The sequence below is a fragment of the Chiloscyllium plagiosum genome, unplaced genomic scaffold, assembly GCF_037043375.1.
Source record: "Chiloscyllium plagiosum isolate Xiang-an unplaced genomic scaffold, Cpla_swu_hap1 HiC_scaffold_2, whole genome shotgun sequence".
In the NCBI taxonomy this organism is placed as follows: Eukaryota; Metazoa; Chordata; class Chondrichthyes; order Orectolobiformes; family Hemiscylliidae; genus Chiloscyllium; species Chiloscyllium plagiosum.
In genome coordinates, this window is record NW_028270140.1 from 128,896,580 (window position 1) to 128,922,007 (window position 25,428).

Consider the following 25,428-nt stretch of genomic DNA (forward strand, 5'->3'; position numbering starts at 1 on the left):
TGAAACTAGGATGAGGTGGGGGAAGGGGAAATGAGGAAGCTGTTGAAGTCCACATTGATGCCCTGGGGTTGAAGTGTTCTGAGGAGGAAGATGAGGCGTTCTTCCTCCAGGCATTTGGTGATGAGGGAGAGGCGGTGAAGGAGGCCCAGGACCTCAATGTCCTCGGCAGAGTGAGAGGGGGAGTTGAAATGTCGGGCCAGTGTGGTTGATTGGTGCGGGTGTCTCGGAGATGTTCCCTAAAGCGCTCTGCAAGGAGGCGCCCAGTCTCCCCAATGTAGAGGAGACCTTCGAAGGTTTGTAGGGTGGAAGGTGAGCACCAGGGTCGTTCTGTCCTTGTTACGGTTGGAGGGGTGGGGTCTGAGGGCGGAGGTGCGGGATGTGGACGAGATGCGTTGGAGGGCATCTTTAACCACGTGGGAAGGGAAATTGCGGTCTCTAAAGAAGGAGGCCATCTGGTGTGTTCTATGGTGGAACTGTTTCGAAGGTTTGTAGGGTGGAAGGTGAGCACCAGGGGCGTTCTGTCCGTGTGTCTATCTTCTTTCAGCTGAAGATCTCCCTGTGTCATCATCTTCGCTCCAAAGGTACCTTTGATAGAGAGACTTTTGCTCACAATCACTCTGACAATGGCAGTTGACCGTTCTCTCACTAACTCTCAAAATGCCGGCTTCTTCATACTCCAAGCATTGGATTATCTCATTGGTTCAATGTTGGTAAAAACAATAAATTTCAAATTCAACTGGGTTTTAGTATCTTCAGGCATAATTTAAACTGATTAGTTAAATTCAAATTGTTGTGAAAATTGCAATCAAGACTCAGGTCTTGGTTTCACAGCCAAATGTTACAAATTTTCAAGTTACCAGTACACTCAGACAGCTAGTCAGTCACATGACAGGTACCTGCAAGCTCTCACTGCAAAACAGCTTTCACTCTCTCTTAAGAAGGTACAGTACACGCCTTCAACTTCATAACAAGGATTTCTGGTAGTTCAAGCACTAGACCATGCTGCTTCCCTCCATCTCACAGGAAAGCCTGGCCCACAAAGGAATGTCAAATAGAGATTATTTGTCAAGCACAATTCTCACTTCAGAGATTTGAGAGTTGTTTTTCTTTTCAATATATATCCTTTTACCAAAGTATATTCATAATGATCAATGTCATTTGTATACCAATTACAACAGAGTAATGGATATTTGCTTGCCTTAGGTAATTCATTCAACTTTTCTCAAAAATCCCACATTAGCATGTACCTCATTTAGTCAAACTTCCCCCAACCTGACATGCAAATGGTGACTTTCAGTCCTAACTTATAATTTCTTGGTTGTTACTAGGGGCTTATTGTTTTTGAGTTCTACAAACCTGTTCCTAAGTGATGTCAAAATTAAATTCAAGTACATTTCACAAGATGGTTAATATGGTAACAAAGTCTTCTTTCGCCATTATGCTATAAATGTATGTGTGTTCAAGACTTGAAGTTTTATTTGGTTTTATTTCCATTTCAGGGATGTAATTACATAAAATGTTAGTTTACTTCAAGAATAAAAAGCATATGTCTTTCTACACTCCAACCATCTATTCCCCAACACAGAAAATAGGAAGGCCCAGAAAAATGTGCCATTGGCTTAGCAATATGAAGCATTTTAAAGACACCCTTTATAGGGCAACACGGTGGCTCAGTGGACGGGCGACATGGTTGCTCAGTGGTTAACACTGCCACCTCACAGCGCCAGAGTCCCAGGTTCGATTCCAGCCTCGGGAGACTGTCTGTGGGGAATTTGCACATTCTCCCCTTGCCTGCATGGGTTTCCTCTGGGTGCTCCGGTTTCCTCCCACAGTCCAAAGATGTGCAGGTCAGGTGAATTGGTCACGCTAAATTGTCCATAGTTGTTAGAGGGGGGTGGGTTACTCTTCGGAGGGTCGGTGTGGACTTGTTGGGCCGAAAGACCTTTTTTCACACTTAGGGAATCTAATCTAATAGGCACACGCAAAAATTAACATGGCACAAATACAATTACAACAAGAAAGCATTTCCCAATCAATTCTTGTATTTGTTAAATGACTCAAAAAACCAGTTGCAGTTCCCAATTCACTAAAGTAGAAAGTATTTTATTTTGAAACCTTCATTACCATTTCAGCCTTAAGATGTACAACAGCCTTTTGGTCATTTTGACAATCTTGTTGTGCCGTCCTTGACACTTGGAATGCCGCAATTCAGCAGAAAAACAAGGAATTATGTTACTTAATAGTCAATTTATGCTGTAAAGAACTACAAAACAAAGGAAGATTGCTCCTTTCATATCTATGATCCACAGCAACAACATGTTCTTAAAAAAGGGTAGAAAAGGGGGGTGATGGGCCAGTTTACTAATCCTGACAGGAGGATTAAAATGAACAGTCTGCATCTGGCAATTTCTGAATTCATTTTTCTCAAAAAAAAAGTATTGCTGACATATCAGAAGGACATTCAGTCCAAAAACATTAATAGTTTTCATTCTAGATCTGCTCATCAATAGAAACACAAAATCGGCAGCCGTAACATTGTATCCTGCACTCTATTCTGTTACCCTGTTCCACTTCTATACTACGATCTGCACCTAAAGCATGTAAGACAACACTTTTCACTGTACCTCAGTACATGTGACAGTAATAAATCAAATCAGACTATAAATCATGGGTTTGGTAATGGTTTTTCAATCCACCCATCATTGTTAGTCACTGTGTTCTTTATTTAAAACATTTTTATTTTTCTCTATCTTGAAATATCATCAGTCTCAACTCAGTGGAAGTGTTATTAACAGCGATCATTCCAGCATGATACAGAGTGCTCCTGGGTTCGGTACAATGATACTGAATAAGATAGATTTATGACTTAATAACAATTTTGAGGATCTATACCTCCAGTAAACTAACACGGTAAGGAAGGAGAGGTAGCATCTAGAGCAACTCACAGCCCAAGTGAGTATACACTTTGAGGAATTTGGAGGCAATGTGGCATGTTGGTACAGAGGGGAAGAAGAACTGGCCAAAATTGGCAGGAAAAAGTAGCCAAGAGGATGGTGGTGCAGCAATGGCATGCTAAAGATAATGAATTTATCTTTAAAACACTTTGGTTGTGATTAAAGTTATTTGGGTTTCTGGAGGTAATTCAGGAAGCACAGCAGAAAGTCATCCCAAAGAAGCAGCAGCAATAGTATAGGGAGGGGGAGGCAACCATGGACAGCCAGGGAAGCCAAAACTGCATAAAAGCAAAAGCATACATGTAGTCAAGTTAGTGGAAAGTCAGAGGATTGGGAAGCCTTTAAAAACCAATCAAGGAAATACCAGCAGCATACTAGAATTTCAAGAGCTTCAGGGGGCAGAGGTGAGTGTAGTGGCCAGCACTAAGGAGAAGGTGTTGGGGAAACTAAAAGGTCTTAAGGTCAATAAATCATCTGGATCAGATGGCCTGCATTCCAGAGTTCTGAAGAAGATAACTGAGGAAATTGTAGAAGCATTGATGGTCATATTTCAGGAATCACTGGAGTCAGGAAGGTTCCCAGTGGACTGGAAAATGGTTAATGTAACACCCAATTTAAGAAGCGAAGGAGGCAGAAGGGAGAAAACTATAGGCCAGCAACCCTGTCCTCAGTTGTTGGTAAGATTTGCAAGTCCATTGTTAAAGATGAGTCTGCAGGGTTCTTGGAAATACATGGTAAAATAGGGCTTAGTCAGCATGGCTTCATCAAGGGGAGGTCAAGCCTGAAACATCGGTTGGAATTCTTTGAGGTGGTAATGACCAAGTTAGACAAAGGAGAACGTGCAAACTCCACAGAGACGGGACTCCAAGGATTGCAGCGAACCTGGGTCCAGGGCACTGTGAGGCAGCAGTGCTAACCATTGGGCCACCATGCCACCACTTTACAGAAGAAAACAGTTTTGTGTTCGAGAGGAAGAACACCAAGATATCTCAGAGGTTTCCAAAAGACTTCAACGCCAGAAGTAAGAGTTTCCAACAATTTATCATTATAGAAGCAAAAACATTTCATCACACAGCAGCAAAATCACGTAACCATCACATCATTGAACCAACATGGATGAAATGCCCAGCAGCCAAACTGTGAAATTCAAAGATTTCAAAACAGATCTAGTGGAAAAAATACTCGACATTAAAAAAACCAAAATTACCATGGTACTAGCCTGCACGGCCGATAGACAAAATTAAAGCCAATGATAATTTTGAAATGTGAAGCCATGCTGAAAATCAAATTTGCTGTAAGAGATTTTGTGCATATCCATGCCAACTTAGACAAAAATGGAGTTAATTAATAGATTGACAATAGGTGGAACAAACATCCCTGGGGCCTAGATAAATCCAATTCAATAGATGAAGATGATGATGAAGATTTGTGTGGAGGAATAACCAGCAAAAGCACCAAATCTAGTCCAGAGAGGATCATTACAATGGTACTGTAAACAAAAACGACTCAATAAATTTCATGAACTCTCTGCATCGGATGCTAAAGATAATGAATTTGATGGTTTTAAAACACTTTGGTTGTGATTAAAGTTATTTGGTCATTTAATTCACTAATTTAGTGGGGCACGGTTTATTTAAAATGAATTATGAATTTTATTCGCATTTCAAAGTGACAACCCACAGCAGCAGTTGATATTATTTTTGATGGATAAGTTGACCCCTGTTTTGGAACAACGTTTGGAAGCTTCAAAAGGTTGGCTTATACATCACAATAGCTGAATTAAGTGGCAACACAACAACAGCTAGCTAGTTAGCAACTTCTATTGGTCAACACTGGTGTAGAGCAGGAAGTGATTCCGATTGAACGAACATCATGAAATGAATAATAAATGTCATACTTTTAATAACTGAACTAGACCTCATCATTCATGTTTTGGTGCTAATGCTAATTGGACTACATTAGTTGATATGGCTTGCACCTGATTATCAGTGTTCGATTCTCAGACATGCAAAGAGTAAACAGACAGCTTACCTTAAACTACAATACTTCAATCTTTGGAATGGTGTTAATGAGAAAAGCAATTTATATAGATGCAAACATGACACAAGAGGGTCAATAATCAACAAAAACTGACAGTATGAAAGTTTCAATAATGCTAATAATGGCAAAGACTAGCACATTATGTAGTAACAGTGGCTCGAATGAGTTCAAAGCACTAATTTAATCAAGAAATTTTGACATCACCAGAGCTCAAGTCCTTTATGAATGCCAGGTGAACATGATTACATTTTTGCTTCCAACATAATACGAGGGATTATTTGCACTTTTATCTAGTTCTAAAAACATATTTAAGAGAAACTGCTTTCAGGGAGAAAATGTATGGCAAAATTGCATTGAAAGAGCAAGATCAAGAGAAACTGCATTCTATTTCATTGCAGTGATATTTCACGTAAGTGAAGTCATGATTTGATGACACTATTTGCTTCATCACCAGGTTAGTTTTTAAAACAAATGAGAAAATGAATTCTGACCCCATTCCGACATGAAACTGCATGATGGCAGCTGCCACAGTGAATCAGCACGAGAGAACAAAGGAGAGCACAGAAAGGCATTCATTGCACAGTTACTTATTGATTCCTCACAAATCACAGAATATTGAGATGTAAACTGAACACTTTGATCAAACCCATCAATTGCATGACCTTGCTCCCTGCTTTTGATCATAAATTTCATATTCATCAGGCCCACTGCTGGAAGCTCTCAGCAAAAAAGCAAAGCAGAAAATAAATCCATTTACACTGGCTCTTGGCACTCTATACATCTTCCCAATGTGTCACATCCATGAATATAGCTCCCACCTTATATAATACAAAGGTAGCTGGATGGAGAAACACAGTATAAGGAAAAGAAAACACTTGTTTATAGAATATGTGCATCGCTGGCGAGGCCAGCATTTGTTGCCCAGAAGGCAGTTGAGAGTCATGTTGGGTCTCGAGTCACATGTAGGTCAGATTAGGTAAGGATGGCAGATATCCCTCCCTAAAAAAGATATTCATGACCCAGGTGGGTTTTTGTAAGAGTTATATGGTCATTAGGCCATATCTCGCTGATTGCAGTTTTTATTTAATACTGACTTCAAATTTCATCGTCTGCCATAGCAGACTTCAAACCCATGTCCCTAGAATGCAGGGCTCTGCTTCAGGATTCTAGTCCAGTGACATTATTGTCTGCCAATATCAGCTGTCTTGTAGCCATTTAATGTTTTGCATGCCATCAAGTGCCTAAGTGCAAGTCTTCAACCCTATCGGGGAGGGGCTTTCACTTTAGTGGGGTACCACCAGTTCTGTATTCCAAACAACATCAGGTTCGAGAAGTGGCTGCTGTTGGGACGAAGCCAAGCTCCAACGAAGAGACAGCAATGGAGGCCACACTGAAAACAAATCCAGTTTCAACCAATTTAATTCGCCTCACGTGATATCCAGTGTTAAAGGCATCGCACAGCTCTAGACCCTGACAACATTCCAACAATAGTGCTGAAGACTTGTGCTCCAAAACTATCCACATCCCGAGCAAAGCTATTCCAATATAGCTTATAACATTGGCAATCTAAAAGTGTGGAACATTACGCAGGTTAGTCTTATACACAATAAGTGGCACCAATCCAATGTGGTCACTACTATCCCACCTGTCTACTCTCATTCATCAGCAAAGTCATGGAAGGGATCATCAACAGTTCTACCAAGCAGCACTTGTAAAGGAATAAGTTGCTCACTGTTCAGTTTAAGTTCTAGCAGGGCCACTGAACTCTTGATCGCATTAAAGCTTTATTCCAAAATTTTAGCCCTAGTAAAACTGGAAATAATAAGAACTGGAGAAATAATCTCCACTGGCCGAAGTCATACCTAGCACAAAGCCAGATAGCTGCGTTTGGTGAAGATCAATCAGCCATAGGACATCTTTGCAGGAATTCCTCCGGGTTGGCCCTAAGCCCAAGCATCTTCAATCCATCATAGAAGATGTTCACTGACCATGTTCAGCATTATTCATCACACCTGAGATAAAATAACAGTCTACGTTCATTTGCTACGAGTCCTGGATGACATCCAAGCTTGGCTTGATACGTGACAAGTTGCATTTGCACAACAGTGACCATATCCAACAAGAGTGGAATCTAACCATTGTCTCTTACATTCAATAGCACCACCATCACTGAATTCCCCACCACAAATATCTTGGAGGTTGCCACAGACCAGAAACTGAACTGGATAAGATATCTAAGTACCATAATTTGGTTGTTTTTAAGACTCTAATCCTATTACTGGCATTACCAGTAATACCAACATTCATACAAGAGGTAAAAAAAATCAAACGTGTAAATGGGGAACCATACATTTCTGCCCCTTGCTTACACTGAAAAAATGAGAGACCACTCAACGAAAGACTAAAATTTAAATGTTGCAATCCGTTGTCAAGATTCTGTAATTGATTAAAACAAAAAAAACTTTTCAGATCATCAGTTTCATTTTTGTGTTCGAAATATGCAGATAAACCTGGCTAGAATACAAAACAAGTGATTTCAATTTCACAGAATGTACGCCTGAAATGTTAGCTTGCTCTCTCTCCATGGATGCTCTCTGACCTGCTATCATCTCCAGCATTGATTGTGATTGATTGATTTATTGTCAAGAATACCTAAGTAAAGTGAAAACTTTTCTTGATGAGCAGCACAGGCAGATCATAGTAAGCAAGGATGTACAGATCAGAGATTGTAAAAGACTTAGAGGCTTACAGGTTACATTGTACAGACATGCACTAGGCAAGATCAACATTGGCAAGATCAGCATTATTTGAGGCTAGGGAGTTCATTCATCAATTAAATAACAGCCAGAAAGAAGCTGTTCCTGAACCTGCTGGTTCATGTGTTCAGGCTTCTGTATCTTCTGCCTGACGGAAGAGGTTGTAGGAGATCATTACTGGAGACTATCTTCTCAGGGTTACATTTTTCCTTGCAAACCAGGGCAGAGTATTCACAGCTGTGGACTTATGCCTTACAGTGTTTTAGCAAGACCGTCCAATTTTTATACTCTATTCCCTTTGAAATAAAGACCAGTTGCGCTCCCTATTACCTGATGAACTTGTCTGCTAGCTTTTTGCAATTTATGCATGAGGACTCCCAAATCCCCCTTGATTCAATCCCCAAATTCACCTACAGTGATTCTCCAAGTCAAAACAAACTCAGCAAAATATCACCTTTGGACGTTATGGAACTTGGTTGCAAATATTTATTTGAATGGCACCAGGATTCAGCTACATGGACTAGTTCCACTTGCCTGCATTTTACCCATATCCCTCTAAACCTTTCCTATTCATGTACCTGTCCAAATGCCTTTTAAATGTTGTAACTGTACATGCATGAACCATTTCCTCTGACAGTTCATTCCACATATGAGTGAACCACCCTGAGTGAAAAAGCTTCCTCTCATTCCCTATTTAAATCTTTCTCCTCTCACCTTTAAAAAATATGCTCCTCATTTTTGAACTTGCTCAGCCTTAAGGGAAAAGACTCTTCCTATTCATCTTATCTGTACCTTCATGATTTTATCAGCCAATGTAAGGTCACCCCTCAATCTCCTACACTCCACTGAAAACAACATTCCAGCCTATCCAGCCTCTCCTTATAACTCAAACCTTCCAGGCCTGGTAACATGCTGGAAAAAGCTCTTCTGAACCCTCTCCAATTAATTACTTTTTCTGATAGCAGGACAACCAGAACTGTACATTGTATTCCAACGTCCTGCACAACCTGAACATGATGTCCCAACACTAATACTCAATGGTCTGAGCAATAAAGGCAAGCATGCTAAACGCCTTCTTAACTACCCTGTCTACTGTGATGCAACTTACAAAGAACAATGACATTTTAAAAATCGGAGACATTGCTGGACTTCTACAGATACTGTTAGCAGGGTACTCTTTTCACCAGATTGTTCTATATAGAGTCATAGGGATGTACAGTATGGAAACAAACCCTTCGGTCCAACTCGTCCATGCCGACCAGATATCCCAACCTAATCTACTCCCACCTACCAGCACCTGGCCCATATCCCTTCAAACTCTTCCTGTTCATATACCCATCCAGATTCCTTTTAAATGCTACAGTTGTACCAGCCTCCACCACTTCCTCTGGCAGCTCATTCCATACATGTACCACCCTCTGGACGAAAAAGTTGCCCCTTATGGCCCTTTTACATCTTTTCCCTCTCACCCTAAACCTATGCCCTCTAGTTCCCCGACCCCAGGGAAAAGACTTTGTCTATGTAGCCTATCCATGCCCCTCGATTTTATAAACCTCTATAAGGTCACCCTTCAGTCTCTGACACTCCAGAGAAAATAGCCCTATCCTATTCAACCGCTCCCTACGCCTCAAATCCTCCAATCCAGGAACATCCTTTTAAATCTTTTCTGAACCCTTTCATGTTTCACAACATCCTTCCAATAGGGAGGAGACCAGAAATGCACACAATATTCCAAAAGTGGCCTAACCAATGTCCTGTACAGCTGCAATGACCTCCCAACTCCTGTGCTCACTACTCTGACCGATAAAGGAAAGCATACCAAATGCCATCTTCACTATCCGAAATATCTGCGACTCTACTTTCAAGGAGCTATGAACCTGCACTCCAAGGTCTCTTTGTTCAGCAACACTCCCTCGGACCTTACCATCATCAAGTGTATAAGTCCTGTTAAGACTTGCTTTCCCAAAATACAGCACCTCGCATTTATCTAAATTAAACTCCACCTGCCACTTCTCAGCCCATTGGCCCATCTGATCAAGAACCCGTTGTAATCTGAGGTAACCCTCTTCACTGTCCACTACAATGCCAATTTTGGTGTCATCTGCAAACTTACTAACTATATATCTCTTATGCTCGCATCCGAATCATTTGTATAAATGATGAAAAGTAGAGGACCCAGCACCAATCCTTCTGGCACACTATTGGTCACAGGGCTCCAGTCTGAAAAACAACCCTCCACTTCCACCCTCTGACCTCTACCTTTGAGCCAGTTTGGCATCCAATGGCTAGTTCTCCATGTATTCCATGAGATCTAAACTTGCTAACCAGTCTCCCATGGGGAACCTTGTCGAATGCCTTACTGAAGTCCACAGTGATCACATCTATCACTCTGCCCTCATCAATCCTCTTTGTTACTTCTTTAAAAAACTCAATCAAGTTTGTGAGACATGATTTCCCATGCTCAAAGCCATGTTGACTATCCCTAATCAGTCCCTGCTTTTCCAAATATCTGTATATCCTGTCCCTCAGGATTCCCTCCAACAACTTGCCCACCACCACCGTCAGGCTCACTAGTCTATAGTTCCCTGGCTTGTCCTTAGTACCTTTCTTAAACAGTGACACCACATTAGCCAACCTCCAGTCTTCCAGCACCTCACCTGTGACTATCGATGCTACAAATATCTCAGCAAGAGGCCTAACAATCACTTCCCTAGCTTCCCACAGAGTTCTGGGGTATACCTGATCAGGTCCTGAGGATTTATCCAATTCTATGCATTTCAAACATCCAGCACTTCGTCATCTATTATACAGACATTTTTCAAAAAGTCACCATCTATTTCTCTACATTCTATATCTTCCACATCCTTTCCCACAGTAAACACTGATGCAAAATACTCGTTTAGTATCTCTCCCACCTCCTGGGGGTTCCACACAAAAGCTGCCTTGCTGATCTTTGAGGGGCCCTATTCTCTCCCTAGTTACCCTTCTGTCCTTAATTTATTTGTAAAAACACTTTGGATTTTCCTTAATTCTATTTGCCAAGATTATCGCATGCCCCCTTTATGCCCTCCTGATTTCCCTCTAAAGTATACTCTAAGGATTCATTCAATCTATCTTGTCTATACCTGACATATGCTTCCTTCTCTTTCTTACCCAAACCCCCAATTTCTTTAGTCATCCAGCATTCCCTGTACCTACCAGCCTTTCCTTTCCTTTCACCCGAACAGAAATATACTTTCTCTGGACTCTCGTTATCTCATTTCTGAAGGCTCCCCATTTTCCAGCCGTCTCTTTTCCTGCAAACATCTGCCCCCCAATCAGCTTTTGAAAGTTCTTGTCTAATACAGTCAAAATTAGCCTTCCTCCAATTTAGGACTTCAACTGTTAGATCTGGTCTATCGTTTTCCATCACTCTTTTAAATCTAATAGAATTATGGCCACCGGCCCAAAGTGCTCCCCCACTTCAGTCACCTGCCCTGCCTTATTTCCCAAGAGTAGGCCAAGTTTTGCACCTTCTCTGGTAGGTACATCCACACACTGAATTTGTAAATTTCCTTGTACACAGTGAGCAAATTCCTCTCCATCTAAACCCTTAACACTGTGGCAGTCTCTGTCACTGTTTAGAAAGTTAAAGTCCCCTACCATAACCACTCTATTATTCTTACAGATAATAAAGATCTCCTTACAAATTTAGGATTTCAAAACTAAGTTATCACAAATTAGGAAACAACTTTATTCAGACTCAGCAGCCACCTAATGAACATCAATTTCCTCAATAAAAATAGACATTTCATGATGAAGCAAAATATTCTTATGATTAGTTATTTCACTTGATGATTACATCTTGTTTCAATATCATAACAGCAGTTGAACTATTTTGATTACACTATTAAAGACTCCTACGGTAAAGCAAAAATACAGATTATAATCCCTCATTTTGGTATTCACATAATCAGTGTATGCCAAAATGTTAAAAACTTATTTAAATCTTGGTCACATGTGGTCAGCTGGACAATAACAAATATATTCAAATAACAAATCTGCAATAATATTCTGCAGCAAAAATATAGACAAAATATAATTGATTGATTAATACCCACAATGCTCATTACAGCAAAATATCAAGAGATCTTCAACTCTGCATTCATTCAGAACATATCCAACAGCACCAGAATAGTCTGAAGCATTCAAACAAATCAAAATAAAATTACCTCGACTTCAATCCAAACACTGCTTTGTACTATTTTGTTATGACAGGAACAAATAAATGCCCATCCTAATGGATTAAAACTTAAATGACATTTAAAAGACAAAGAAAACCTGCTGTCTAATTCTATGGTAATAAAAACAATCCTGCAGCAAATTCCTAATCTTCTTTATTTTAATTTGTGATTTTGACTGACTTGTTTGTGAGGCAAGGCTTAAATGACTAAGCCCATCTCTGAATCTGCTGCAGGACCAGTTATTTGCCCTTTCTAATAAGAAACGGATTGTTAAGTAGCAGGCCAATGCTGTTGCATACCTTCTGTAGTTGACTTGGACTTTCACAAAAAAGTGTTATCAGAATAATTCATCAATACTTCTATTACTCAAGTCCCCACTAAACTGCACATTAGATGCAGAAAGCATTAATTTTAAGTGTGTCTGCTTAAATTCAGGTATGAAAACAGGTAAAGGATTTTTTTTCAAAATGGCTGACATACACAATCCCATCTCTAACACAATTTTCGCAAACTGGAAGGTTAGATCATAACAATCCATTTCTAATTGGACATGCACAAACATTTTAATCATGCAATTATAACCCTAATTATTGCAACTAGAGTCACAAAGTCAGATTTAAATTTAGCAATTGAGAATGTTCATTACAGTAGGATTCGATACAAACTTCCTCAGGTGTCAGAGTTCCTGAAGTAACACTATAGAAATTCAACCTTTAAGGGCTAGAAAGTCACTGTAGGGATTCTATATAAAAAAAGACACATTGCTCCCCCAAAGTCACTCCTCGGTTTTCAGGAACCATATCTGAAATTAGCACCCAACCACAGCCCATGTATTTCAATTCCCAGGGAAATCAGACTAGTTTCACATCCCATTACAATGTCCTTAAAAACCACCATAAATTGCTCAATGCATCATGTTTCATATTATGGTCGCTTTCTTTTAAAACTTTTTCCAAATAATCAATTTCGCTTCTCTTCAGCACCTTTCTGCACGTCACCCAAAATTAGGATACAAGTAGTTCTTCTATAATGCAATGGTTGCATTCTTGTGCAATCCCACATTACAGAAAAATTGCGCTTTAGAAACAATGTCCCCAATTCATCAACCATGTCACAGTGAATTCACTGTTAGCAAAACATACGTTATAGCAGAATAACCTGTACATGTTTCTTCTATCCTATCATTTAACCACCTAGGTAGTAGACCCTATCAATTTAAAATGACTTACACGCAGAATTTAATTCTTCCTCACACAGTTTGCAATTCCAAAGATGCCAAAGTTTAACTTCAGCAAAAAAGAATTGCAAAAAATAATACCAGAGGAGACCGACTCCTACTTTGGGCTTGATCGAAAAATTACAACCAAACTTCTGTTAATTAGGTTACAGTTCAACTGCGTAACTGTAAATGTAAAATCTTCCAAGAAAGCACAATAAGGCAGTATAACAAAATACCACTGTTTTTCTCTTTATTAAAACATTTCCTGGTTGAGGGATTTGGTGAGGTTTGATTAACAGAACTGAAAATGCCTGCAACACCTTAATATGGGAATCCAACCTCTGAGTAACACAATTTAACAGGCAATAAAATGAAAACTATGTGCAATCTTTTAATAATTTCATTGGTTTACACTAGATACATCATTCATATATATTTTTAATTTAAAGGAACCTAAACTTATTAAAGTCAGCACAATTTGAAGGGCCTTTTAGAACCACCAAAGGCAGTGGAATTTCATATCATTCAGGTGGGGTAGGATGGGGTGGGGGTATACAGAGGCAGCACAAGAGAGACCATGATCAAGAGCGAGAGCAAGCAAGAGAAACGGGGGACAGTGAGACATGGCCTCTTTTGCACGTAAGCCCAATTCAAACCTCAATCTTTTACACTGGTGTGAAATGAGTCCTCCAAGATTACATTGATATTACTCCTGAGTGGAAACTCTCACTTAAAATATCCTACACTGTTAAAGTGCTTTAACATTGACAATACTTTTGCACTGAAATAGCATTTTTAAAATAGGGAAATATCTCAAAGTGCTTACAGAAGCTTAAAATCAAGAAAGTAGACGCAGAGCCTACGGAAGAGAAGCTCAAAGGGGTGGATTGCAGAAGGATTTTTAAAATAAATCGGGGAAGGTCTACATTACAATAGGGTCACAACTGGTCCCAAAAGACTAGCTTCTATATAAAAAAAAGAGTACAGTATAGAAATAGGGTGCCATTACCTCAGCTGCTTTAAGAACTCCACATCACAGCTGCTGTTGATAAGTTTGATGAACTCCTCATAGGAAGGGGCATAAGTGTAGGCTTTCTTGTGATGCTCATTTATCTGCTCCCTGTGTTCCATCTGGATTAGCAGCATTCGATTAATGTAGTCTGGATCACTCAGTAGTTCCACCATTGGTTTTAGGACTGTCAAAACAGATGAAGGTCAAGAGTTTAGAACTAAATTCAGAACACAGACCCAAGTTGACTCTTGTCCAAAAGATGTAATTACGAACCAACACCAAAAAGGTTATAAGAAAATATGGTTCTTTATGGAGTTCAGTTTCAGAAAGGTATGAATTCCACAAGTACTGACAACTTTCCAGGTAGTAATATTTCTTCAGAGGGTGGGGAGGCACTAGATGTTGCAGCCTTTGGGCTAGATATTCCCAGGTCCGTACAGGCATAAGGAGAGACAAATTCCAGTAAATGTGCATCAGGCTGGTTTGTTTGTCTCACCTCAGACTATTACCACAGGTGTAGTTTGTCAATTCAGACAAGATGCAATTAAAGTTTAAGTGACTAGTTATTGGCAACTTACCACAGCTCACCCCAGCGACTAAGGGAAGATAACTTCACAGTGAGGAGTTATAGTGGTTACCAGGAGAAAATGCCAATGCTTCTGCATTCCTACATCACAACCTTACCATCAATTCAGGACTTCCTAGAAACAAGCCATTGCAATTATCAGGACAGCCACTCTCATGAGATCAATGGTGCCTCCATTAGGACTCTGATACTGAGCAGCACACTCTCTAGTCACAGAGTGAAGCAAGTCAACCTCTCTTGTGGAGGGTCACACCGGATTCTTTTAGAATCTGCCTGTCAGCTTCAAATCAGCTGCCTCCCGAAAAATTAAGCCTGAGCCAATCCAAATCTACTGTCTAAACCTCTCACCCAGTTCCTAAACGTCTGTGTGTCCCTCTGCTCCCCAACTGCTCATGCATCTGTCTAAATGCATCTTAAATGAATCTAACATGTCTACCTCTACTACCTCTGCTGGCAATGCGTTCCAGACACCCACCACCCTCTTTGTAAAGTACTTGCTGTGTGTATCCCCCTTAAACTTTTCACCTCTCACCTTGAAAGTGTGACCTCTCATTACTGAATCCTTCACCCTGGGGAAAGTTTATCTCTATCTATCCTGTTGATACCCTTTATGATTTTGTAGACCTTAATCAGGTCCCCCCCCAATCTCCTTTCTTTCTAGTGAAAACAAACCGAGCCTACTCAACCTCGCTTCATAGTTAGCATCTTCCATACCAGGCAACATCCTCATAAGCCTTAAATCAAGAAAGTAGACGCAGAGCCAACGGAAGAGAAGCTCAAAGGGGTGGATTGCAGAAGGATTTTTAAAATAAAATCCTTTAAAATAAACAGGGGAAGGTCTACATTACAATAAGCCTCATAAGCCTTTTCTGTACCCTCTCCAAAGCGTCCACATCCTTTTGGTAATGTGACGACCAGAACTGTACACAGTATTCTAAATGCGGCCAAACCAACGTCGTGTACAATTTTAACATAACCTGCCCGTTCTTATACTCAATATCCCATCCGATATAGGTAAGCATACCATAGGTCTTCTTGACCACTCTATTCACCTGTGCAGACATCTTCAGGGTACAATGGACCTGCACTCCCAGATCTCTCTGCTCATCAACTTTTCCCAAGGCTCTTCCTTTTACTGTATAATTCACTCTAGAATTAGACTTGCCAAAATGAATCACCTCTCATTTGCCTGGATTGAACTCCATCTGCCACTTCTCCGCCCAACTCTCCAATCTATCTATATTCTCCTGTATTCTTTGACAGTCCCTTACGCTTTCTGGTACTCCATCAAGCTTTGTGTCATCTGCAAACTTGACCAATAGTGCCCTCTGCCAGATCATTTATGTATAGCACAAACAACAGTAGCCCCAGAACCCATCCCTGTGGGACACTACTGGTCACCTTACTCCATTTCAAGAAACTCCCTTCAACTACTACTGTCTCCTGTTGCTCAACCAGTTCTTTATCCACCTACCTAGAACACCCTGCGACTTCCCTTTATTAGTTTACCATGGGGAACCTTATCAAACGACTTACTAAAGTCCATGTATATGACATCAACAGCCCTTCCTTCATCTATCAACTTGGTCACTTCCTCAAAGAACTCTATTAAGTTGATAAGATACGATCTCCCCTGCACAAAACCATGTTGCCCATCACTGGTAAGCCTATTCTTTTCTAAATATCAATAGATCCTATCTCTCAGTACCTTCTCCAGCAACTTTCCCACCACTGACATCAGGCTCACTGGTCTGTAGTTACCCGGAATATCCCTACTACCCTTCTTATTGGGGGGGGGGGGCAACATGAGCAACCCCCCAGTCCTCCAGCACCTCACCTGTGTTTAAGGATGCCACAAAGATATCTGTCAGGGCCCCAGCTATTTCCTCTCTCGCCTCCCTCAGCAACCCGGAATAGATCCCATCCGGTCCTGGGGATTTGTCTACCTTAATAACCTCTAGCCTACCCAATTCATCTTCCCTACTTATGCCAATGTGATCCAGACTAATCAGACTTCTATCTCTAATCTCAACGTTCATCATGCCCCTCTCCGCAGTGAACACTGATGCAAAGTAATCATTCAGAATCTCGCCCTTCTCTCCGGTTCGAGACACAACCTTCCTTCATTATCCTTTAGTGGACCAATCCTTTCTCTAGTTACCCACTTGCTTCTTATATAAGAATAAAAGGCTTTGGGATTCTCCTTTATTCTGCTTGCTAACGCTATTTCATGACCCCTTTTAGGCCACTTGATTCCTCGTTTAAGATTGGTCCTACTCTTCCAATATTCCTCCAGGACCCATTCTGTTCTTAGCTGCCTGGACCTAATGTACGTTTCCCTTTTCCTCCTGTACGATTTCTCCTGTCATCCACCATTCACAAATCTTGCCCTTCCTGTTCTTTGCCTTCAAATGGGACATGCCTATCCTGCACTCTTTGAAAGCCTCCCACATATCAAACGTGGATTTTCCTTCAAATAACTGTATCCAATCCACAATTCCCAGCTCCTGCCTAATTTTGATATAATTGGCTTTGGCCCAGTTTAGTACTCTTCCCTTAGGACCAATCTCACCTTTGTCTAGGAGTATTGTAAAACTTACAGAATTGTGCTCACTGTTCCCAAAGAAATCCCACACCACAACTTCTACCACCTGGCCTGGTTCATTCGCCAACACCAGGTCCAATATGGCCCCTTCTCTCATCAGACTATTGACATACTGCTCTAGAAAACTCTCCTGGACGCTTCTTACAAATTCTACCCCATCCAGACCTCTGACACTAAGTCTATCCCAGTCAATGTTGGGAAAATTAAAATCTCCCATCACCACTACCCTATTGCCTCTACATCGTTCCATAATCTGTTTACCTATTTGTTCTCCTACATCATGCTCACTGTTGGGAGGCCTGTAATACAGCCCCAACAGTGTAACTGCACCTTCTTATTTCCCAATTCCACCCATAATGCCTCACTACTCCAGCCCTCCATAGTATCCTTCTGTGGCACAGCAGTGATATCATCCCTGACTGGCAATGCAACTTCACCCCCCCTTTTACTTCCCTCCCTGTCCTGTCTGAAGCGTCTATATCCTGGAACATTTAGTTACCAATCATGCCCTTCCTTCAACCAAGTCTCTGTGATTGCAATAACGTCATACTCCCAGGCACCAATCCAAGCCCTAAGTTCATCTGCCTTACACACTATACTTCTTGCATTAAAGTAGTTCTTTTGCCTTCATCTGCTTTCTGCCTACTCTTCCCTTTAGTGATGCTATATTCATGATTCTTAGTCTCCAGTTTCCACCTCACTGTCTACTTGTTTTCTCTTCTGGTTCCCAGTCCCTGCCACATTAGTTTAAAACCTCCCCATCAGCAGTGACAAAAACTCCCCCAAGGACATTGGTTTCGGTCTGGTTCAGATGTAGACTGTCCATTTTGTAATAGTCCCACCTTCCCCAGAACAGGTCCCAATGTCCAATAAATCTGAACCCCTCCCTCCTTCATCATCCCTCAAGCCATGTGTTCATCCCGCCTATTTTTTAATTTCTACGCCGGCTAGCACGTGGCACTGGTAGTAATCACTACCTTAGAGGTCCTCCTTTTTAACTTCTCTCCTGGCTCCCTAAATTCTATTTTCAGGACCTCACCTCATTTTTTACTTATATTGTTGGTACCTATATGCACCAAGACAACTGGCTGTTCACCCACCCGTTTTAGAATGCTCTGCAGCCGATCGGTGACATCCCTGACCCGAGCACCTGAGAGGCAACATCCCATCCGGGAGTCCCGTTTTCGGCCACAGAACCACCTACCCACTCCCCTCACAATAGAATCCCCTATGACTGTGGCCCTAGGAGTCTTTTTCCCGCCCTTCTGAACAGCAGTGCCCACCACAGTGCCATGATCTTGGCAACTGCTGCCCTCCCCTGGCGAGCCAACTCCCCTAACAGTATCCAAAATGGTATACCTGTTTTAGAGGCAGCTGAGGAAATTTGGCATGATGACAAATACCCTTGCCAAATTTTATAGGTGCTCCATCGAGAGCATTATCTGGTATGGCAACTGTACCATTCAAGATTGGAGACTGTTACAAAGAGTGGTGGACTCAGCCCAGACAATCAAAGGCTAACCTCCCATCTACAGAATCCATCTACCAGGCCTGCTGTCAAGGAAAGGCTGCCAGGATTCTCAAAGATCCATCCCACCCTGGCAATGCTTTTCTACAACCTCTACCATCAGGGAGAAGGTACAGAAGCCTGAACACACACCGGCCGGTTTCAAAACAGTTTCTACCCTACTGTTGTTAGAATACGGAATGGACTCACAAACTCTTAGCATTCGCCTGTACCTGTGTTTTGGTTTTTGCCACTGTTAACCTATTATTTACATATCTATGCTATTTAACTCTGTGATCTGTCTGTATTGCTCACAAGACAAAGCTTTTCACTGTGCCTCAGTATACGTGACAAATTCAAGTCAATTCCCAGATTTTAAGTTTCATGTCTCAAAAGTTCCAAGGCAGGATGATATGTGACTTAGAGGGGAACTTGCAAATAGTGAGATTCCCATGCATTTGCTGTCCTTGTCCTTCTAGGAGGTAGACTGTGTGTCTTTGGATGTTTCCATCATCGAACCCACTGATGAGCTGCTGCACAATGGGAATTGCAGTGTATAGAGTTGCTACATCATGTAAATGGTATATGCTGCTGCTGTGCATCTATAAGGTCCACAACCAATCTGTCTTATGGTGCAATGAGAGAGATTAATATTGACTAGGATAGTGGGGATTAATTCTCTGCTCTTCTACAAAACAATGCAATAGAATTTTTTGTTAAATCTATTAGAGGGGATAGTCAGAACTCTTTAGCACCTTATCTAAAAGGCTAGATCTCTGACAATGCATTACCACCTCAGTACTGGACTGGAGTGTCAAAATTTGATTTTGTGCTCAAATCTCTTGAGTAAGACTTGAACTTCTAACTGAGCACTCCCAACTGAGCCACAACTAACACTGAAGGAGGAAAAGGCCTGGTCAGCAGACTGTCAGTGATTTTGTAGAAACTGGAAGCACAGCAGAAACATTGGGCGGCACGGTGGCACAGTGGTTAGCTCTGCTGCCTCACAGCGCCAGAGACCTGGGTTCAATTCCCGCCTCAGGCAACTGACTGTGTGGAGTTTGCACGTTCTCCCTGTGTCTGCGTGGGTTTCCTCCGGGTGCTCCGGTTTCCTCCCACAGTCCAAAGATGTGCAGGTCAGGTGAATTGGCCATACTAAATTGCCCGTAGTGTTAGGTAAGGGGTAAATGTAGGGGTATGGGTGGGTTGCGCTTCGGCGGGGCGGTGTGGACATGTTGGGCCGAAGGGTCTGTTTCCACACTGTAAGTAATCTAATCTAATCTTATTTCTGCACCAGGGCTAGGTATGCTGATATCATGTGTTGGAACACACTGGGTAAAGTTTGTATCAGCTATTAATGATTGCAACAACTGAAAATGAATTGTGATCATGGTCCTGCTATTTTAGAGAAATAATGGCCTATTTGCCCAACTAGTGTCATAGCTAATAGGTGAATTATTCAACCTTTTCCAAAATACATTTAATATGACTGAAAGAAAGGCATTCTGTTGAATCTTTTCATCTTACGCTATTCGGGACAATTCACAAGAAAGGCCAATGTAAAGGAAAACAATGTTTTTACTGTGCGAGAGGAGAGTCTTGGTTGGTTGGCAAGTGGACTTTGAACTAAAAACCCACAATCTGATTGAATTTTACAAAAAAATATATAATAACTGAATGTAGATGTCACTGGCTGGACAAGCATTTATTGCCCAACCCAAGTTGCCCTTGAGAAAGTGGTGGTCAGCTTCCGTTTTGAACTGAAGTCCATTTGGTGTACATTCACCCACAGTACCATTACAGAGTGTTCTGGAATTTTGACCCAGCCACACTGAAGGAATGGTGATATACTTCCAACTCAGAATGTGAGAGGGGAACATGCAGCTGTTGGTGTTCCCATGAATCCGCTGCCTTTGAACTTCTTGCTGGAAGAGATTCATGGGTTTGGAGCATCCTGTCTTAGGATCATTTCTGCAGTGCATTTTGTTGATAGATTTCCCCATTGATTCTCACTAACTACAGTTTTGCCAGAGCTTCTTGCTAAAATGTGCTCTTGTTATCAAGGAAAATTAATCTCACCTCACTTCTGGATTTCAACTGTTTTGAGTATGTTTGGAGCAAAATCAGAAGCCAAGTGACCAGAGTGGAAGCAGAACTGCACCAGTGAGTGGAGTATTGCTAAGGAAGCCCTGCCTTATAACACTGTTAATGTCACATCACTGATGATCAAAAGTGGACCAATGATGCAGTAAATTGGCCATGTTGGGTTTGTTTTACTTTTTTGAGTACAGGGCAATTTTCCACATTTTCAGGTGGATTCCAGTGTTGCAGCTGTATTGGAACTACTTAGGAATGTGGCAAGCTGTAGAGCACAAGTCTTCAGTACTATCTGCACTAAAAATCTCAATACACAGGGTCTTGTTCTTTGCGGACAGAAAGACATGTACACACACTGCATCAGCTTCAAATCAACAAAATGTCTTGACAAATCAGAATCAACCCAACTTGTTTAAAATTTAAACAAAGCTTGGGAGTTAACTGGTACTCTCCCTCCCTGGCAATGCCTTTAACAATCAGAAATGGTGTCCCATTATTTTAGCAACGTTCAAGTTCCGTACTATCAAACGACTAAACTACACTTTCATACTTGAACCAGCTAAGGGTGAAAATCCATGAAAGATGAAAATCCATTAAAGCAGCACACATTTCAAAAGGCTTACATTACACCCATCGCCCATGATTCAGGTCGCAACATCTTTTATATGGAAAGTTAAATCATTACATACTTAAATCGTGACTAGGGGGACAAAACAAAAGACATTTGTTTAATTCAACGGGAAACTGGATTCATTTTTTTTCCCAGAGATCATGAACCTCATTTGACATTGTTTACATGTGACACTGACCGAAATTCTGTCAGGGTAAGTCACAGTGCCAGAACACCAGAACTGAAATCAGCAAGAAGCATTTGCAGAAATCCACATTGAGACGCTTGCATCTGACTCAAGAAAGCAAGGTTACTTGCATGATAAAGTTAATTTATTTCACTGAATCCCAAATTGATTGATGTTACTCAATTTCTCATCATTTCACACACAAACAATCTGGGGCCTGGAGTGCTTCTTCTGAAATTTGTCACATCAAAACTAAGAAACATACTGCTGTCACATATTCTGCCTATAGTTCAGTCTACTACAAGACTGAGTGACAAATTCATACCAACTCTCCCATAAGAAATGCTAAGGGAAAACAAAATGATTTTCATGTAGTACTCGCTGTTTAAACAGTTTAAGTAACAATTTCTAGTGGATTTGAGACAGCCAAACTGCTGCTATTTTCAATGCACACCCATATGCAAACACTTATTTCCCTTGAAAGGGTGCAGTGAATAAAATAGAAACAACACTTAACAAGCATTTTAGCTAATAGAATGTTGGCCCTTATTTCAAGGAGATTGGAGTATAAGGGTAGGGATGTCTCATTGCAACTGTACAAGGAGCTAGTGAGACCACATCTGGAGTACTGGGAGTTGTTCTGATCCATTTAAGGAAAGATATCATTTCGTTGGAGGCAGTTCAGAGAAGGTTCAGTAGGATGATTCTCAGTATGGAGGAACTGTTTTATGAGCAAAGGCTAAACAGGTTGGGATTGTATTCACTGGAATTTAGAAGAATGAGCGCTGATTGCACTGAAACATATAGGACTCTCAAAGGGCTTGGCAGGGTAAATCCTGATAGGACATTCCCTCTCATGGGAGACTCTAGGACTAGAGGGAACAGTCTCAGAATAAATGGGTGCCAATTTAAGATTGTGATGAGGAGAAATTTCTTCGCACTGAGGGTTAAATGTCTTTGGAACTCCTTGGACACAAAGCTGTGGAGGTAGAGTTGCATACATTTAAGGTTGAGATAGATAGATAGATAGATTCTTGATAAGTAGAGAATCAAAGGTTACAGGGAAAGGGCCGGCAAGTGAATATGAGGAATGTCAGATCAGCCATAATCCGAATGAATGGCAGAGCAGGCTCTAGGGGCCAAATGGCCTACTCCTCTTTCTATTTCTTTCAGTCTTAACACTGGAGTTGACACTCTCAAAAAGGTGAAGCCAAAGTGATTGGCAACTGTCACAAAAATGAAGCAAGTTGCAGAATTAAAATTGAGAAGTGAATAAATCCACTTTGATCAAAACTTAAGAAAATCAACCAAGTTTGACCAAAAAAAAACACAAGGCCAAAGCACATTTCTAACATAATATATAAAATAAAAAAAGACATACGTTCCTGTTACAGTCATTCAAACCAGCTATGGTGAGATGACAGTAGGTTACATTGCTTTCTCCCTACTACCGTTTACTCTCCAGAACTGGAGGTCACAGTTTAAGGATACAAAGTAAGCCATTAGGACAGAGATGAGGAGAATGGTCTCCACTCAGTACTGAACCAAAGGAGTTTTTCTGGCACAGAAAGTGATTGAGGTCAAAACATTGAATGTTTTCAAGAAGGAGCTAGATATAGTTCTTAGGGATAAAGGGAGCAAAGGGTATGGGGAGAAAGTAGGAACGCGCAACTGAGTTGCAAGATCTGCCATGATCACACTGAATAGCAGAGCAAACTCAAAGCCAAATTGCCTTCCTCTGCTTCCAATTTCTACGTTTCATGCTCCAATCAAAGCTGAACTTTAGGGAGATATGATAAGTTAATTATGTTATTGGCTTAGTAATCCAGAGGATTGGACTAGATGCATGAGCTCAAAATGCAACACAGCTGAAGAATCTAATAATTCAACAAGCAAATCTGGAATGAGAAAAATTTAACAGAAATTATAATCAAACTACTTTTTTTTTGTTATAACTTGCGTGGTTATTCAATAATTTCCTTAAGGAAACTCAATCCTATGTTACTCTTAACTGGAACCTGAAACTGTATAGCAAGCCATTCATTCAGCTGTATCTCAAGGGTACCTCCAGAGGGATAATGCCAGTAACAAATAAAACATGGTACGTTTCTGTGGTTACTTCCCTCATTTTTCATGATATGGAAGAGCCAGTATTGGACTGGGGTGGACAAAGTTAAAAATCACACAACACCAGGTTATAGTCCAACAGGTTTATTTGGAATCGCTTAGTTTTGCAGTGCTGCTCCTTCAGCTGGTAGCTATGGAGCAGGACCATCAAACAGAATTTATAGCAAAAGATTACACAGTGTCATACAACTGTAATGATATATTGAACAAACCTGAATTGCTGTTAAGTCTTTCATCTTTAAGTCATTCATATGTAAATCCCAGAACTACTTTTAAATCACCTTTGGAGATAACTTAAGGTTTTATATGGAAAAGGTGACATCTCAGCTCGGACAATGCATTAAAGGTGTGAGATTAGAGTCTGTCTGTATCCCAATCTTGAGTCAGACTTGTTCTATTTCCAAAGTAGGATTGTGCATTTTTTGAGCAAAATAGAATGCATCTGCAAATACAAATTCACCCCACAGACAGAGGGACAGCGTGTGAGGGACAGAGCACATGTTTGCAATGGAGTATAAGCCCAGCCTTCAGGACAACATCAACCACAACACTGTACAACCCTGTCATGGCAACTACTACAAGACTTAATGGATACCACCATTACATGTGGGGACACCACACACCATGTACACGGCAGGCACTCCTATGACTCTGCCAATTCATACGCTGCAGACAAGGATGCCCTGAGGCATGGTACATTGGCGAGACCGAGCAGACACTACGACAATGGAGGAATGGACACCACGCAGCAATCACAAACAGGAAATAAACTTGTTGGACCATAACCTGGTGTTGTGACTTTTAACTCATTTTTCATGACAGATTGTGACAAAGCTAATCAAACTAATGATATAAGAACTGTCCATTATCTTCCTCAAACTAATTACCCTTTCTCAAACTAATTCTTCCTCCTCATACATTGAATTGGGCAACTCACCATCAGCATTCCAATGGAGCCATTACCAGCAAGTCAGTTCTGTTAAATTTACACAGAGATAAGAACTTCTTTAACATCTCAGTAAAAAGTGCTTCTATAACTAAACATAAAATTAACTTTTTGTTGGTTTCCCCACTTGTTTCTTTTTCCATGTTGAAGGCATTTCTTTAATCTGGATAAATTTATTGCAGTGATTAGTCGACTTTAAACTCAGATCTGTAAGTACAGAAGGTGATAATAAAATGGCTCATGCTCATGACAGATTGAGGCACAACTCAGCAACAGCCTGCCACAGCAAACCAACTTCCCAAGGATTCATGCCTACCTTTCATGGCTAATATTTCTGCAAGAACAATCCTCAGGCTATGAGAAGCGACATCTTTTGTATTTAAGAGACAAAGCACCAGCACCCTTGAGCATGTGCGTAGGAATTGGTCCTCATCCTCACAGCTCTTCAAGCATGGATGCAGAGCAAAGGGTTTCGGCTGCTGGTCCTCTTGCCTGAAAGGGATAAATAGCCATACAGAATTAAACAAGCACATCTTCAATTTTCTCCACAGTACAACCT

The 25,428-nt window shown here is 41.0% G+C and overlaps 1 protein-coding gene across 2 annotated transcripts in view; it reads right to left on the bottom strand.

Annotated features, from left to right (window-relative positions):
* The window catches only part of snx25 (sorting nexin 25), a 230,848-nt gene that overhangs the window by 110,767 nt on the left and 94,653 nt on the right, over positions 1 to 25,428 (bottom strand). For both annotated transcript variants that reach the window (XM_043705938.2, XM_043705929.2), the window contains exons 5-6: positions 25,186 to 25,361; positions 14,202 to 14,388 (exon numbers count right to left, since the gene is read on the bottom strand). In XM_043705938.2, the coding sequence (XP_043561873.1) occupies positions 14,202 to 14,388; positions 25,186 to 25,361 (363 nt within the window). The remainder of the gene's footprint in view (positions 1 to 14,201; positions 14,389 to 25,185; positions 25,362 to 25,428) is intronic.